Below are 15,698 nucleotides of genomic sequence, written 5' to 3'. Positions count from 1 at the left end.
TATGTATTCAATTGTTTTTAACACAGAGATGAGATTAAGATTTTAAATTGTACATCTTACGAACTAATTGAACTCTTTTATTTCTATAATGCCGTCAAAGAACGAATATTCAATCATGAACAACATAACTATTTCATACATGTTGATATGATAGACTTTATATCTAAACAACCAATTCTAACATAAAATTTTAAGATGTTGGGATGACAGCTGAGGTCTTTTTTAATAATTTATATTATTTTCTAACGTAAACCAAAAACGGAGATTCTCTCGGAACAATGACAAAGATAGAACAAAGGTGTTAATGACCGATAAATTATAAAGATGGAGTTGGAAAAATAGGTCCACAATCACAAACGAAAACAAGCACTAACCAGTACAACAACAACAAATCAAAATAAAAAACGGTTTATAAAAAAGAAAATAAAAAAGAGGCAAAGCCTTCAATTTGCGTCGTGTGGATGAGGTTGAGGCTCAGAAAGCTGTTGCAGTGTCTTCAACAGCTGTGCCCCCTTCCTCCTGCCCCTGGCGGAGCACTCCTCTTGCAGCGCCAGCTCCACCGCACGCGCCACCTCTTCCGGCGGAGCCGTCATATGCTCCGCCACCGGTCCGCCGTACATCACCCCCAGCACCCCGATGGCGTACTCCTTCCCACGCGCCCCCGTCTTGCCCATCATGGTCACCATCACCGGCACAGCCAGCGCGTGGGCCCTCACCTCCTCCGCCCCCTCCGCCACCGTACACATGAGCTCCAGCGCGGCAAGAGCCCTCTCCGCCGGCGGGCCATCCAGCTCCGTCGCGGACTCAACAACGGCGCCGACGGCACCGGCTTCGACGGCGACGCGGCGGTTTGCCTCCGACAAGCAAAGCGCGAAGAGTATCTTGGTCGCGGGCTTCGCTTCCCTGAGATTTCGGAGGAGCTCGCGCATTAGGTTTGGCGGGCAAGGTGGTTGCTCTTGTGGTGGGTTGGGAACGAGAGAACGTTCTAGAAGGTGGAGTGCAGCAGTGAGGTCGGTGCTGAGCTGGAGCTCCGACACGTGGAACAGTTCTTGTAGGTCGAGTGTTTGTTGAGGAGTGGAAGCGGAAGTGTTTGTTTTTGTGTCTGTGTCTGTGTTTGTGTTTGTGTTGGGGGTGGGGAGAGAGAATCTCCACTGTGTGAAGCTTTGAGAAGTGGCGGAAGAAGAGGATGAGGTGGAGGAGTCACAATCTGGTTTCAACAAGCGAGGAGGAGTGAGAGGGAGTGGTGGGGTGGCACCCGTTGGGCTCAGAACGTTTTGAGCGCAGTGGCCAAAGAACCCGCATGAGAATAGTTGGGTCTTCAGCTTTGGTTGATGGGTTTTCATTGTAGAAGAGAAGGAGAGTGGTTCTCTTCTGTTCCTGTGATCTTTGTTTGTTACCTTCCTTTGTGTTTAGGGTGCATATTTTCTTATGTTAGGATAGTAGGAGAGAAAAAAAGTAGAGATAAGTTAAATGTGGGTCCCACATTTTAAATTAAAAAAGAAAAGAAAAATTAATTGGCACGGAAAACGAATTTGTGTAGGAAAAAGTTCTTATCTCATGTGGAAGGAGATAATGATTTCCCTTGTGTTTATTGTAAGTTGGAACAATAATTCAACCAACAGCACGGAGTTATTAGTACTATTTCTGCAGTACGACGTGGTTCTTGCCTTCTGTCACCTTTGTGAAAAACAATTGAATGGGTCAATGCGACGTGGCATCCTCTTGTTGTTTTATGCATTCATAGTAATAGATACGCCTTAATTTTAATTTAAGTGGGGTTTATGATATATGGTCAGTTTGGTGAACAAAAATCTTTGGTAGTCTCGTAATATCATACATCCTTCTAAAAAGGATAAAAATTTGAAATTTAATTGAAAATAAAAATAAAGACGTTGATTTAAATAGGAATAAAAAATTTCTTTTTGAGAAAAGAGAATACCGAATTGAATTCGGTACTTCCATGGCACCAAAAAAAAAAAAACTCCAGTTTGGTTAAATTTAACAGTAAAGATACTTACACAAATTTTGTTAAAAATAGTATCTTAAGTTCTTAACCTACCATCAATTCTTGGTTAGTTAGTCATTGATGCAATACACTCAAATTATCATTTGATCATGAATAAGATTTGTAAGAGGCGTGATAAAAGTATTTTTTTACAATTTTTTATTTAAAAGTAAAATTTATTTTAGAGCAGCATCAAAACTCAACATTGAGGTAAGAAAATTCGAAGGATACTCGCTGAGTATCTTCACATGGAAGAATAATGAGATTTAGCAAACAAGCCAAGAGTCCCTGACTTTTTTGTTTTTTTACGAAGAGCCACTTTGAAGAGCGAATATTTGGTGCACATAGAGTGAAGAGAGGAGAGAGAGAAAGAAAAAGGAGAGAGGAAGGGACCATACAATTAATTTTCCATTTTGAATGGTTTTTTTACTCTCTAAAAGTTTTTTTTAAAAAAAAAAAAAATCTTTTTTACTACCGATTAATGTTTGGATATATACTTAAAAAAAAAAAAAAAACTCACTAAAAAAAGTTAAAAATCTAATTTATTTATTTTTTAACTAAAAATTTTAATGTTTAAAAAAAGTAAAAGTTAAAAGTTAAATTTTTTTTTTATATCCAAACATTTTTTTCAAAATCTAAATAGTGTCAGCTTTCGTAAAAAACACTTAGCGGGTGTTTAATAGAAAAGAAATTTTTTTTTATCAGAAAATCACAATTACTGAGAATATGATGGGAAAGTGAGTTTTATGAAAAAGTTAAAAAAAAGATTATTTGGTAGATCAAAATATTACGGAAAAAATTGGTTTAAGTTTCCTGAATCTATATTTGAGGAATATTTTTGCACCCAAATTTTTAGTTTGCCGGCAAAATCAGAATGCCACCTTCTGGGTGGAATTCTACCTTCAATTTTACACACAAATTACATTCTCATACAAATAAATTTTCTAGGCAAATTTTTTCCAAACCTCTACCAAATATAGTTTCCTTTGAATCCTTTCCCTACTTTTCCTAGGCAACAAAATAAAATCCCCATACAAAACACTCCCTATAAAAATTCCTTTTTCCAATAGCTCACTTTTTTACTTGAGGATTAAATGTTATTCAAACAATGAGATATGCTTTACCCTGTTAAATATTTTTTTTTTTTGGAGATTCTATTAAATATGTTAAATAATAATTTTAGTATGACCATTTAAATTTTTTGTCCTATTTCTTTCTTTCACTTTTCTCATTTTTATCTGTGGCTTATTCTAATTGTTTGAATAAAAAAAGCTTCAAATACTAATGATAAAAATATTAACGTAGAAATTTTTCGTTGGAACTTTAAAATATCAAAGCAATTAAAAAAAGGACATGACTAAAATTAAGAACTGTATCCGTAATTAATCAGAAAAGGAAAATGATTGGAAAAGTGGTCTACAATACTTTTCTCAAACCCAGTTGTAGTTGCGAATGAGGCACCTAGAATATGGAGCAAAATATTTCATCAACAGTCTATGATTCTCTTTTGTACTCCTCAATTTACAAAATCATTAAAATTAAAATCCCCCATTCACCCTCTAACAATGGAAGGTAATGGAATTTTACATTACTTTTGCAATTCAAGCTACTAGATTTCATCGAACCTCCGAACTTAACTGATAACTAACAAAGAAAACTGAGAGATAAACCTACAAATTTCAAAATTAAAGAAATTGTAGGGCAAAAACGGATGACAGATCATCTCCATTTCTCTTGTAGATCTTTCCTCTCGGATAATACCCAAGTAACAAATATTGCTGCTACAAGTGCAACAATTGTTAGAAGAAGTAGAGCATAGCTGAAATCTTCAGTTAGCGAATCGTATGTCCTAGAAGGAGCAATCTGGGTAAAGAATAGATCTACCCCATAGGCAAAGACGAGGGATGTAGACTCCAGCTTGGCAGGCACTGTCACTATACCTCGGAGACCTTCCACTTTAAGGGAATGTGTAATATAGGACTGCAGAGATTCAAGCAGGATGAGTAGAATTTCATGATAACAAGTACGTTAGCTCAAAGAGAAGCATGAGTTTGAAGATAAATGCAAAGTCATTTTTACTAGAACTAGTTATTATAGTTGTGATTCATTACTAATCCTATGGCTCCTCCCACCTTGTACACAATCTAAGATCCTCAACAAACGAACTTGTGTACTGCAAATATGCTTTGTTTGCTGAGAGAAACGGAGAGAAGAAGGTGAGGAGGAGGAAACATTCAGGCTTTGATATATATGCCACCTTTCCAGGAGACCACGGCCCTTCACCAGTTCACCATTTTTTGTCATATAAGTTCCCCAACTCCTCCCCTCTTCTCAATGTACTCTATCTCCCTTGACCAGAAGCAATTTAAGATTTACCATGAAAAAGGAAGAAAACTGTAAACTGTAAAATGTAAAACTGTAAATTTCAATTTTGAAGAAAAGGAACAAGGATTTTTTATTTTTTGGCCGGTATTAAACAAAGATAAAATTTCAGAGACAAAATGTACCTGAGAAATGATTGGCAATGAATCAGTAAGAGGAATAATTCCCTCTTCTTTCTCAGCTTGTGAGGGATTTAGTGTGCGCCGAGGATCCAAAAAACGTTTATCAAGTGCCAAAACCTGCAAAAAAATCCCAGTTGACATACAAATTTGTAAGAATATCGATTAGATTTCATTGAAGAATAAAATTAAACAAGAGAAAGAGCAGATTGTTTCTTTTGATATCGAGTTCTAATAATAACAGACAAAAAAACTCAGTAGACGAAATAATTCCAACCTGATCACCAATTGTTCCAATAAGAAGCTGCTTAGAGGTTATACCCTTGGCGGTTGAAGTCACTTGTATTGCTTTCACAGAATGGGTAAAGAAGTATGATTGTGATTTTGTAATGATTTCAGGTCGATAATAAGAAGAAATGGGTGATGAAAGATTATGCTTGCCGAGAACAAACTTCCAAACATCTTTGTTATCCTGTGAATTATATCCAAGTACCCAAAAAAAATAAAAAATGGAATTAACATAGATCACAACAAAAAAGAGAGAGAAGGTTCATTAAATGAAGATACAAGAGTTGACTAACATACCGCCCGAGACTGATCATAGACCTCGACAACTGACATCTCATATCTGTGTGCTCTGAGATTAAAATAGTGGTAGACAACCCAGTTTTCACTAAATACCTATATAGAAGTAACATTCGTGTAAGAGAAAGTCAGATTCATGTTTTACACCTTTTGAATGAGAATATAGTACAAAAACTTACAGCATGAACAGGACCCTGGCAACCATGATGAGTCATGCGATGCAATATGCGACCAGCTACAGTATCAATGATATAGATGACCAACCATGCCTCCTCTGGGGTCGCTGTTCCGATTTCACCTCTAGCTTTTGGTGCTGCATTTGCGACAAAAAGTACATTCTTTGATGCATACTTGTACATGACATCGTGGTCAGTCATAACTTTTGCTTGAGTATGAACAACCTAGATGAAACAAGAGAGAGTTGAAAATTTAGGAAGTAAAGAAGCAAAGCAATAACTACGAATCAATGCAAGGAAAAGGTCCTTATAAAGTATGAACAGATGAGAAAACCCTTAATTTTCATATTATTTGTACATACTCAAATGTTCGTATAGATATAACTTATATGACTTCAGAATAACTTAAGGCATACGATTTGAGAGCATTATCACATTTGGATATTAAGATAGGCAAACATTACATGATTATTGGTAGATAAAAAGTTCATTTGTAAAATCCCTCAAAATTTAAACCCATTCGTTAATGTTATTGATTTATAACAAAACCCACCGTAAGAAAAAGGCAACCTTCCAAGTTAAGCAAACATTCATGAGAAGAAATCAGGATTTTAACTAATGCAAGTTTTTATACCTAAAATAGAAAGAGGGTGAGCTCGCAGTGGTGGTAAAAGTTGCTCAGTTTGACTAAAAAGTTACAGGTTCAAATTCAAGAAACAACTTCTTTGCAAAAATATAAGGGTAAGGGTAAGACTACATACAGGTGGTGTTTGGTTGGGGGTTTTGTTGAAGAAACCCAAGCAACTTTCATGTGGATTTCCACTTGACCATGTTTGGTTCAACAGGTTTTGACCAAAACTCATCTATGTGAAATGCCTGGTTTTTTGAGAAAGATAGTAATTTGCACTGTTTAGAAACCCGATTTGAGGGTGGTTTTTTGAGAAAACCCGGGTAAAGCACTGTTGACACACTTTTTGTCATATATTTCCCTGGTAAAATTTTGTCAAACTAAACTACTTTTTTTTAACTTCCCCATCTATTCAACTTTCCCTATGGATACCTAGTAATTACATTTCTCTAGTATTCTTAAAATTTATCTTCAACCAAACGCCCCCATAAGGTTTTCTTTCACCCCTACTCTCACAAATCAGGGTTCATTGGCAGTGGTTTTTTTCTTTTTTGTACTTAAGATAGGAGATTTATATTTTAAAAACATAAGATAGTAAAGGTAATAAGTAATAACAGATAAAGGAGAATATAACATTCTCATATATATAAAAAATAATAAAAATGCAAAGAAAGCAGTGCGAGAAGCTAGAGGCAAGGTTTTCGACGAGTTGTATAAAAATCTTGGGAGCAAGGATGGTGAAAGAGGTATTTATAAACTTGCAAAGATAAGGGATAAGAAAAGTAAAGATATCACCCAAGTTAGATGCATCAAGGATGAAAATCAAAAACTTCTGGTGAGAGATGAAGATGTAAATGAAAGATGGTTGAAATACTTCAACAAGCTGTATAATGGGGATGGAGATACAAGCGAGGTGGACTTAGAGGACGCGTGTGATGATATGAATAGAAGATTTGTACGCAGAATTAATACACATGAAGTTAAGGAGGCTTTAAAGAGGATGAAGACTAATAAAGCCTTAGGGCCTGATGGTGTCCCTATTGAAGTGTGGAGAGGCCTGGGGGATGTGGCAATAAAATGGTTGACCAATCTTTTTAATAAGATTCTCCAGATGAATAAGATGCCTGATGTATGGAGGAAAAGTATGATTGTGCCTATCTACAAAAACAAGGGAGATATACAGAATTGTTCAAACTATAGAGGCATTAAGCTAATGAGCCATACTATGAAGTTGTGGGAGAAGGTTATTGAACATCGCTTGAGGAGAGATACCAAGGTTCCTGTAAATCAATTTGGATTTATGCCAGGAAGATGTACCATGGAAGCAATTTTCTTGATGCGACAACTAATGGAAAGATACCGAGAAAAGAAAAAGGACTTGCATATGGTGTTCATAGACCTTGAGAAAGCATACGATAGGGTTCCAAGGAAAGTTTTATGGTGGGTCCTGGAGAAGAAAAAGGTTCCATTAAAGTATGTAAAGGCAATCAAGGATATGTATGATGGGGCTACTACATGTGTAAAAGCTTGTAACGGATCATCAAGTTATTTTCCTATCACGGTAGGTGTACACCAAGGGTCGGCTCTAAGTCCTTACCTCTTTGCCTTAGTTATGGATGAACTAACAAAAGATATTCAAGAGGAAGTGCCATGGTGTATGCTTTTTGCAGACGATATTGTGCTTATTGATGAGAGCAAGGAGGGTGTTAATAGAAAACTTGAATTGTGGATAAGCACATTGGAATCCAGAGGATTCACATTAAGTCGAAGCAAGACTGAGTATCTGAAGTGTGAGTTTTCTCTGGTACGAGATGAGGACCAAGAACCTGTGCATCTAAATGGTCAAGAGGTACCCAAAAAAGATGCTTTTAAATACTTGGGCTCCATTTTACAAAACGGTGGAGAGATTGATGAGGATGTAAATCACAGAATCAGAGCAGGGTGGATGAAATGGCGCAGTGCATCTGCATTTTTGTGTGACCGCAAAATCCCCCTGAAGTTAAAAGGAAGATTCTATAAAACGGCATTAAGACCGGCAATGCTATATGGAGCAGAATGTTGGCCAGCACATAGGCAACATGAGCATAAGATGGGAGTAGCAGAGATGAGGATGTTAAGGTGGATGTGTGGTTACACAAGGATGGATAAGATAAGAAATGAAGATATTCGACGAAAGGTCGAAGTAGTACCGGTAGCCGAGAAGATGAGAGAACATAGATTGAGGTGGTTTGGGCACGTGATGAGAAGACCCATGGATGCTCCTGTAAGAACAGAAGTTTGTTACCAAGAGCTCAACACAAAAAGAGGCAGAGGTAGGCCGAAGCTTACTTGGGGGAAAGTAGTAAAACAAGATTTAATGGAGTGAGATATAGATTGGCGGACAGTATGTCTTAGAACGGAATGGAGAAAAGCTATAAGTATGGTGGAGGGTTAGACCCGCTGTTATTCCTATGTTCCAGATGGTCCCTTTTTAGTCCTTTTCCCCTTCATTTCCCCCACTTCTTCTTGTCCCTTTCTTTTTTACTTTTATTTATTTATATATACATATATTGTTATTTTATTTTATCTTATTTTATATTTTTATTTTATTTGTTTATTTTTATTTATTTATTTTTGGCTTTTTTACTTTTTTATTTTTATTTTTTATTTTTTTTATTTTTTTTTTAACTTTTTTTCAACCGTTTTGTATCTTTCATGTGGGTTCATCTACCACCGACCCCAATTAATTTGGGATAAAGGTGTTGTTGATGTTGATGTTGATATATATAAAAAATAATAATTGTGCTTTAATTTAAAAAACTCAATGCCAAAGGCACCATACCTCATTTGATTTTCTTGTCGCCGTTGCAATTATCTTTTCTGATTCAGATGGGAATACAATCGACCATATGTCCCTGAATTCAAAGCAGTATTCATCCACTACTTTGTGAATGCAATTGCTCTTCAAGGCATGACCTCTAATAACACCATTATCAGCCTCAACTGAGTACCAGTACACATTTGAAGACTCGCGTTGCAGAATGTTAATAGCTTCAGCAGTTCTTGGGTATAAATATGCATGTCGGTTAACATCTATAATTAGATGCAGACGTTGTTCAGTTGAATCAGTATAAGGAAGTGGAATAACTTGAGCAACAGTATGAGCAAGCCTTAAAGAATTAAGTTCCTTCCCTGTGTATGCATCAATGAAAGAAAGAACAGCTGTTGCAGCCAAACTTGGTCCACATCGCCCGGCTACAAGGACAGATGGATTCTCATCCAAAGCATGATGATGTGGAACCTGCCACTGATAAATCTTAAGCCCAACTGGATGTTCGCATACTTCTGATTTCCGCAGAGTATGAAGTAGAATAGACCACACTACCCGTCCATCTCCAGTGTGCAGAGCAAAAACCTTTCCTGCCCTTGTAAGTATTATAAGCAACTTACGAAAACCATTATGATCACGAGTCATTTTACTTTTCTCAGAACTCCTCAACCTCAGCGCTTGAATAGCTGCTACATCCTCAGCGCTTGCAATCATTAAAGTTCCTTTAAGCTTCAACACATGTCCCTTTCAATAATAAATCATCACATAAACAATCCACTATTAGAGAAGTAGTTAATGATATCCACATAAAAATCCTATTCCCTAATCATAAAAAAATAAATAACAGACTGGAATATATATACATATCTAAGAGATGCTAATGATTACATGTTTATATGTAAAACTACACAGGGTGACGTCCTAATTAAACATATCAAGGGCATACCTTAAGCCATTCAAAGAGGTTCTGTTCCACTTTTGCCACAGATACACCTTCCTTTTCCACAGGTAGTTCTGATGTTGTTACATCTACAACTGATGCAAGACCATCCTCTCTACTCCAGACAATTTCTCCTTGTTGTACTAATAAGAGTGAATGATCCTCCATTACCATCAATGCTCTAAACCCATGAGATTTATCTGTCCTCACATAATTGTTTATAAAAATCTTATCTATATTCCCTCTTTGCTGGTCTATTACTATGCTTTCCTTAAGCAAATCACCATTCCAATCATTAACATCCTTTACAGAAAGGTGGATTTTATTGTCTCCATGTTGAACAAATGCAAAAGCATGTTGTCCCTCTGAAATCAACAAAGCATCACTAACAGCTGCTGCACTATCAATTTTGTCCACCACCACCAACTCACCTTCATTTTTCAATGTGATTAAAAGAACATTAGAATTGATATTTAATGCAAACATTCCGGGAAGCCTTGATGGTAAAATTACTGCCTGTCCAGATGAATACTTTGTGAGGTCTGAAATATGCTTCTGGTTATAGCTAATCTCTCCATTCGTGATTTTTATTGTTACAATCTTTGACCTCATATCATCCAAAACCACAAAATTATCATCTGAGGCTGATACTAATTCCCCAAAAGTACCACTGGGAAGTGCTGCATGATTATTCTTCAACAACTGTCCGTTCTTAGCATTCAATCCATACACATAAAACTTCGAAGAACCAACAAAACCAGCAAGATAGATCACATCAGGAGACTGAATAATCTGGCTAACCTCAATGCTGCAAACATGAAGAAGATAACTACATTAATGGCACTGTCATGCTTCAAAAATAACATTTGGCTCATCAAACTCCAAATCTGTCATACCTTTCATCCGCAAAATCTTTCTTCCAGAGAACTTCACCATCTATGCTTGAAACAGCATGAAGACACCCTTTACCAAAAACAAGGATCAAATCATCCTTGTCAGCTTTCAAATTTTTCTGCAAAAGTAAGAATAGTAATTGACTGCATGTGTATGGAAAATACTCATGCACTAATAAACCAAGGCAAAGGGCAGTTTCATGACAACGAGCAAAAAATAAAAAACTGAAGGATGAGAATTTGGTCCATGAGGAAACTTCACTGGATATGGGGAATGGTATCAAATAATTTTGTCGGCCAAATTCTTTAACGACCATTTGCTGAATGAAAGTAACTTAGTAACACTGGTTGCTTAGGTTTATGAATAGAAGATACAGTAAAAGTCAACATCATAAGGATTTCTAACATACTCTATTTTAAGAATATAATATTAGATAACTAATAGATGAATAAAAACTTGATAAATTTTACCTAACTGTTCAGAAAAAGAATAAATTCCACACAAATCTCTCCATTTCAGTTTTCATTCGGAGGGTTATATAGCTCTAGAAATCTTAATGAAAGAAATACTAAATTTTGTTTGGACCCATCATATCCTAATTCCAGACTTTGGTCCTTAGAATCCCTTTTTCCTTTTGAATTATTCTTTAAATGCCTTATTCATTTTCAAGCCACTGTTTGGCTTTTCATTGTAAATTTCATGGTCAAGGCTTTTTATTGGTCTATGACACAATGATGCCAATGCCAATGATGCCATGCAAGTGAGAAAGGATAAACAAATATACCATCAAGTATTTGTGCATGCAGTTTGCTATAATGGAAACCGACAATCATGTAATCTTTAAAATGCTTAGTGGCATGGTATGTGACTATGTGTGGAATAGACTGTTTGCATTCTGCAGGATATGTAGTTTCCCGTTTTAAACATCAGGTGATTTTTATTAGTTTTGGGGGCTTCAAATGTGCAACATCAACAAAAGTCTTTTCCTGCTAGGTGGGATCAGCTACAGAGAATCATGGATTAAACGATACCATTATGTTCTGTCAAAAACCAAGTCTTCATATGTGCAAAGGAAGGAAAAACACTGCAAGGATGTGTTTGCATTAGCACGGAGCATTTAGCTAGAAAGGGGAGCTTCAATCTTGAAACACCAATGCTTTGACATTCAGCTCAATGTATTTTAAGGAGGGTTTCTCTAATTATGTTGAAGGGAATTAGGAGGCTTTATTGTGGTAATTACATTTCAATCTACGTATGAGTCCTTTAACCGCTCCAGGGTATTTTTACATTTTACCAAATACTGTGTTCTTCACCTTTCTTAACTTTCTTACTTTATTCCATAAAAAGCCACATCTCATCTTCATATATATCATGTAACAAGAAAACAATGGTATTTGAAAAAACAAAAAAACTATTCACTCACTGGAATGTTTAATATTGACTTTGATGCCTTTGAGCCCTGAAGGGAAGACTCCCAAACCATCTGTCCATCAGGAAGGTTCCATGCTCTCAATATACTTCCATCCGAGGAAAGAGTAATGACATCTGAAACATTTAAATGAACACTAATGAATTTGATCGCCAAAATAAGCTAAACATTTAATCAAATCTGAATGCAGAAAATAAACCACGCTAACAAAGTAACAACAAGCAGAGAAGTAAAGAGTAATTAATGAAACTCCGAGCTAAGAAATAACTGTAAGTTTGTGATAATGGTAAATGTAACCATGCTGACATCCTTTAATTGTTTGTATAACATTATTCAAAACAATAGGACTACAAACAGAAAAATTATTGCCTTCCAAGGTGCATATAACCAAAGGAGAGATTTGCCTGATTTGGACAATAGACACTTGAAATGGGAGACGAAGTAGAACTAATTTGAGGCTAACTTTTCTCTTTCATGAGAAAGCAGTTTACACTTTGATATCTTCCCACAATTAGAGTCAAGCAAGCATACGATTGATGTGCCTACTGCCTAGGAACTAGATCTACAATTCCAAGATCACGTGCTACCTCAGTTGAGAATCACAAAAGAGAATTCAACGATAGGACTGCATATGACTATGCGTGTATTGAGGAAAAATATGACATTTTTATAATATTCGGGTGAAGAACTTGTTATTGTTCACATATGTTAGCAGAGGAAATCGGCATCCACTTCATATCCAAACATCGATATATTTTCAAAAAAAATACAAGTTTTCGATTACAGAAATGAGTACAAAAAGGAATAGCAAAGGATCACAGTAACAAGAAAAATACAGGACATTAGTGTCACATCCTTATGATGAGATATTTTTAATGATATACTATAAACTACAGTATACCTTTTTTGCAGGATAATAAAGACTAGATAGCACGAAGTATCGTTTTAAAAGAATAAATACCAAACAATCACAGGGTAGGCATAATACATTTTCCCAGGGCAATGTCAAGTCCATCAACAACATCGTTGGTCCCAAGAATATGCCTCCAAACTGCAAGAAACAAAACATAGTTCATCATTTTCTGATTCCCAAAATAAATAAATAATAACTAAGCAAGCAATTGGTATTACTTGGGAAGGTTTGATTAACTTTTAAACTGGTTCAAGGTTATTAAGTTCAACAGTGAACATATCTTATCGTAGCTTCATACACAATATTACATTTATAACAACTAAATTACTGGAGACTGCAAGAGCAGTTAAACAAATCAGACTTACAAATCTCTCCGTGACGTAGGTCGAGTGAAGCTACAACATTCTCTTCAGTGGACACTAAAACACGCTTTCGACCAGTCTTTTGAGTGTGGAACACAGCATGCTTTACTTTCCCAATGTACTGTTGGTTCCTGCAATTAGTAACCAATCTTATTCAGCTGTCACTAATGTTTAAAACGCATAAGAGGCAAATCAAGCATTAGAACCAGAGTTTTCCACATCTAAACATAAACTCGATTCTGCGCTAAGATGTTAATTGATCAACAGATTAATTAAACTTTAGATTTTATAACAAGTTTCAAATTATAAAGGATATGAACTCGTAGGTGAAATAAGTAAGATCGAGGTTCCAGGGCGATAATTACAAATCAAGGATGAGAACAAATTAGAGTAAAATTTGAAGGAATGGAATTAAAACAAATCGAATCGTTACACCAGCTGAGGTGGCATCCAGTGATGAATAAGCGTTGACCGTATGAATAGATAAAAGTGATTGAACTCACCAATCCATGAGGCCTACTTGATCTTCATAAAGCGAAGAGATGAGATTGGTAGATAAGAGAAAGAGTAAAACGATGAGATAAACCCTAATCGCCATCGTCATGGCGATGCAGCCACACCCACGGATCTGAAGAGTAAGTAAGAGCCGAGTGAGAGAGTTGTATTGTACCCTTCGCGGTCTAACACGTTGTTTAGGGAAGATAAAAGCCGGCTTCTACTAAAACGCAGAGTTTTGATTGCATGTTAATAATTCAAAACTTCAAATTCTGAGATTATACATAGGATGAAACACATACTTCTCTATTTGTGTTATATATTTTTTTAATATTTTTGTTCATGTAGTCCGTATCATGCTATATTAATTAATTAAATAATAATGTTTTATTGCTTTTTAGCGATAAATGAGCTATAAATTATTAACGTCTTTGTTATAATATAAATTTTTTGTTTTTCTTGTATTATGTTTTTCTTAGCTAATTTGATGGTATAATTTCGATTTATGAATATTATATTATCTAGATAAAAAATATATTATAATCATCGAATTTGCTGTTAAAAAACACAAATTCATTTAAACTTATTATTTATACAAATTTGTTGTTATAAATACTCTGCTTTCTTCAACTTGAAAGCTTACGATTTGCTCACGGAGTTTTTTAATTAGTAATGTCAGCTTCGTCAATATGCAGAAAGCCAGAAACCTATTCAGAAAGTGTTGGTGCTTGCAAAAGGACAATTCATTGCGTGGAAAACAACTTTCCATAATTGATAATTTGATTTATCTTATCACATAAAATAAATTTGTTTTTTTCGGTCAATATAAATAAATTATCTATATCAAATTCAAAACAACTCGTTTTGGAACAGAAATCAAAGTATTTTTGTAATTATAATTTATTTTAAGATTATAATAGTCTTTTTATTATAATTTTTTAATCTTTAAATATAAAATGACGTCATTTTTGGAGTGAATATAAATAATTTATCCACATTTATTATATAAACATTAAATCCAAATAAAAAAACAAAAAGTTATTTCATATATTACTTATTTATTTATTTATTACTATTATTAATAATTTGACATAAAAGTGGGGAAAAGTGTTTCTCTTATAATTTTATATAAAGTTAGAGAAAATGACTTTTTATATTGCATGAGTCTCAATCATTTTTTATTTTTTATTTATTTTTTTAAGTTGGTCTCGTTATTTTCTCTTTGAGTAGAAAAGTTTTAATTTCTCATACAAAATGAGAAGTTGCAAGTCCATAAAGTTATTTCTTGATTTTTTTTATTTTTTTTTTGGAAATTATTCTTGAAATTCTAAAACGACATCTTCTGATATTTATAACTAAAAATAAAGAGTATTTTGGAAATTTTATTTTTCTGATAAATTTTATTGAAATATTAATTTTAACTTTAAACACCAAAGTTACATCATTTTAAATAATGTGACAAGAGAAACATTAATCAGAAAAATATTTCTGCAATGCAGATAATTTATCTGTATTTACTTCCAAAACGACATCAATTTAAGATTGAAATATTAAAAAATTATAATTATAAAGACTAATACCCCTGAAATATATTAAAATCACAAAAATATCATGATTTTCGTCCCAAAACGACGTCGTATTGAACTAATTGCAGATAACTTATCTGCAGTAACTGTAGAAAAAGCGAACCCAACATTAATTCCATAAAAGTATCATTGACATATGTATTAAAAAATAAACAATAAAATTATTAAACGAAAGGTATTAATATTTAGTAACAAACTCTTCTACAAAAAGTAAAGATATATTAATTACTAAATTTTAATTGGTTAACATTATGATGTATATTAAATTAAGAAAATATTATTTCTCAAATTACATGAGGCACTTTTTTATGTATTGCATTAAACAAATTTGTCTCATGTAATATCATAAACAATATTCCCTTAAATTAAATATAT

General features: G+C 34.6%; 2 protein-coding genes across 2 annotated transcripts; both read right to left on the bottom strand.

The window, feature by feature from the left end:
* Positions 1-279: 279 nt before the first annotated feature.
* Positions 280-1,593, bottom strand: LOC133299284 (U-box domain-containing protein 26). The gene has a single exon (XM_061498728.1). The coding sequence runs from the start codon at positions 1,341-1,343 to the stop codon at positions 444-446; it is 900 nt and encodes a 299-aa protein (XP_061354712.1). The 5' UTR covers positions 1,344-1,593; the 3' UTR covers positions 280-443.
* Positions 1,594-3,387: 1,794 nt separating this feature from the next.
* On the bottom strand, positions 3,388-13,936 carry LOC133299280 (uncharacterized). The gene is made up of 12 exons (XM_061498722.1): positions 13,746-13,936; positions 13,246-13,373; positions 12,956-13,018; positions 11,962-12,083; positions 10,541-10,656; positions 9,651-10,452; positions 8,717-9,448; positions 5,271-5,492; positions 5,092-5,187; positions 4,784-4,978; positions 4,513-4,626; positions 3,388-3,985 (listed from the first exon to the last, which is right to left on the bottom strand). The coding sequence occupies exons 1-12, from the start codon at positions 13,844-13,846 to the stop codon at positions 3,725-3,727; spliced, it is 2,952 nt and encodes a 983-aa protein (XP_061354706.1). The 5' UTR covers positions 13,847-13,936; the 3' UTR covers positions 3,388-3,724.
* Positions 13,937-15,698: the final 1,762 nt, after the last annotated feature.

Source organism: Gastrolobium bilobum, unplaced genomic scaffold (genome assembly GCF_033153095.1).
Source record: "Gastrolobium bilobum isolate Gb01-03AN ecotype WA unplaced genomic scaffold, APGP_CSIRO_Gbil_v1 utg3931, whole genome shotgun sequence".
NCBI classification, from domain to species: domain Eukaryota; kingdom Viridiplantae; phylum Streptophyta; class Magnoliopsida; order Fabales; family Fabaceae; genus Gastrolobium; species Gastrolobium bilobum.
Note: the sequence above shows the minus strand (reverse complement) of the source record. Positions and strands in the feature narration are given on the sequence as shown.

What these genes read in the sequence shown, in the direction of transcription:
- LOC133299284 (XM_061498728.1), bottom strand. Translation starts at nt 1,343, where the DNA reads ATGAAAACCCATCAACCAAAGCTGAAGACCCAACTATTCTCATGCGGG.
- LOC133299280 (XM_061498722.1), bottom strand. Translation starts at nt 13,846, where the DNA reads ATGACGATGGCGATTAGGGTTTATCTCATCGTTTTACTCTTTCTCTTA. An exon ending in ACCTCTTTGAATGGCTTAAG is followed by an intron (nt 9,449 to 9,650) that starts GTATGCCCTTGA and finishes TATTATTGAAAG; the next exon opens with GGACATGTGTTGAAGCTTAA. An exon ending in TTGGAACAATTGGTGATCAG is followed by an intron (nt 4,627 to 4,783) that starts GTTGGAATTATT and finishes ATTTTTTTGCAG; the next exon opens with GTTTTGGCACTTGATAAACG.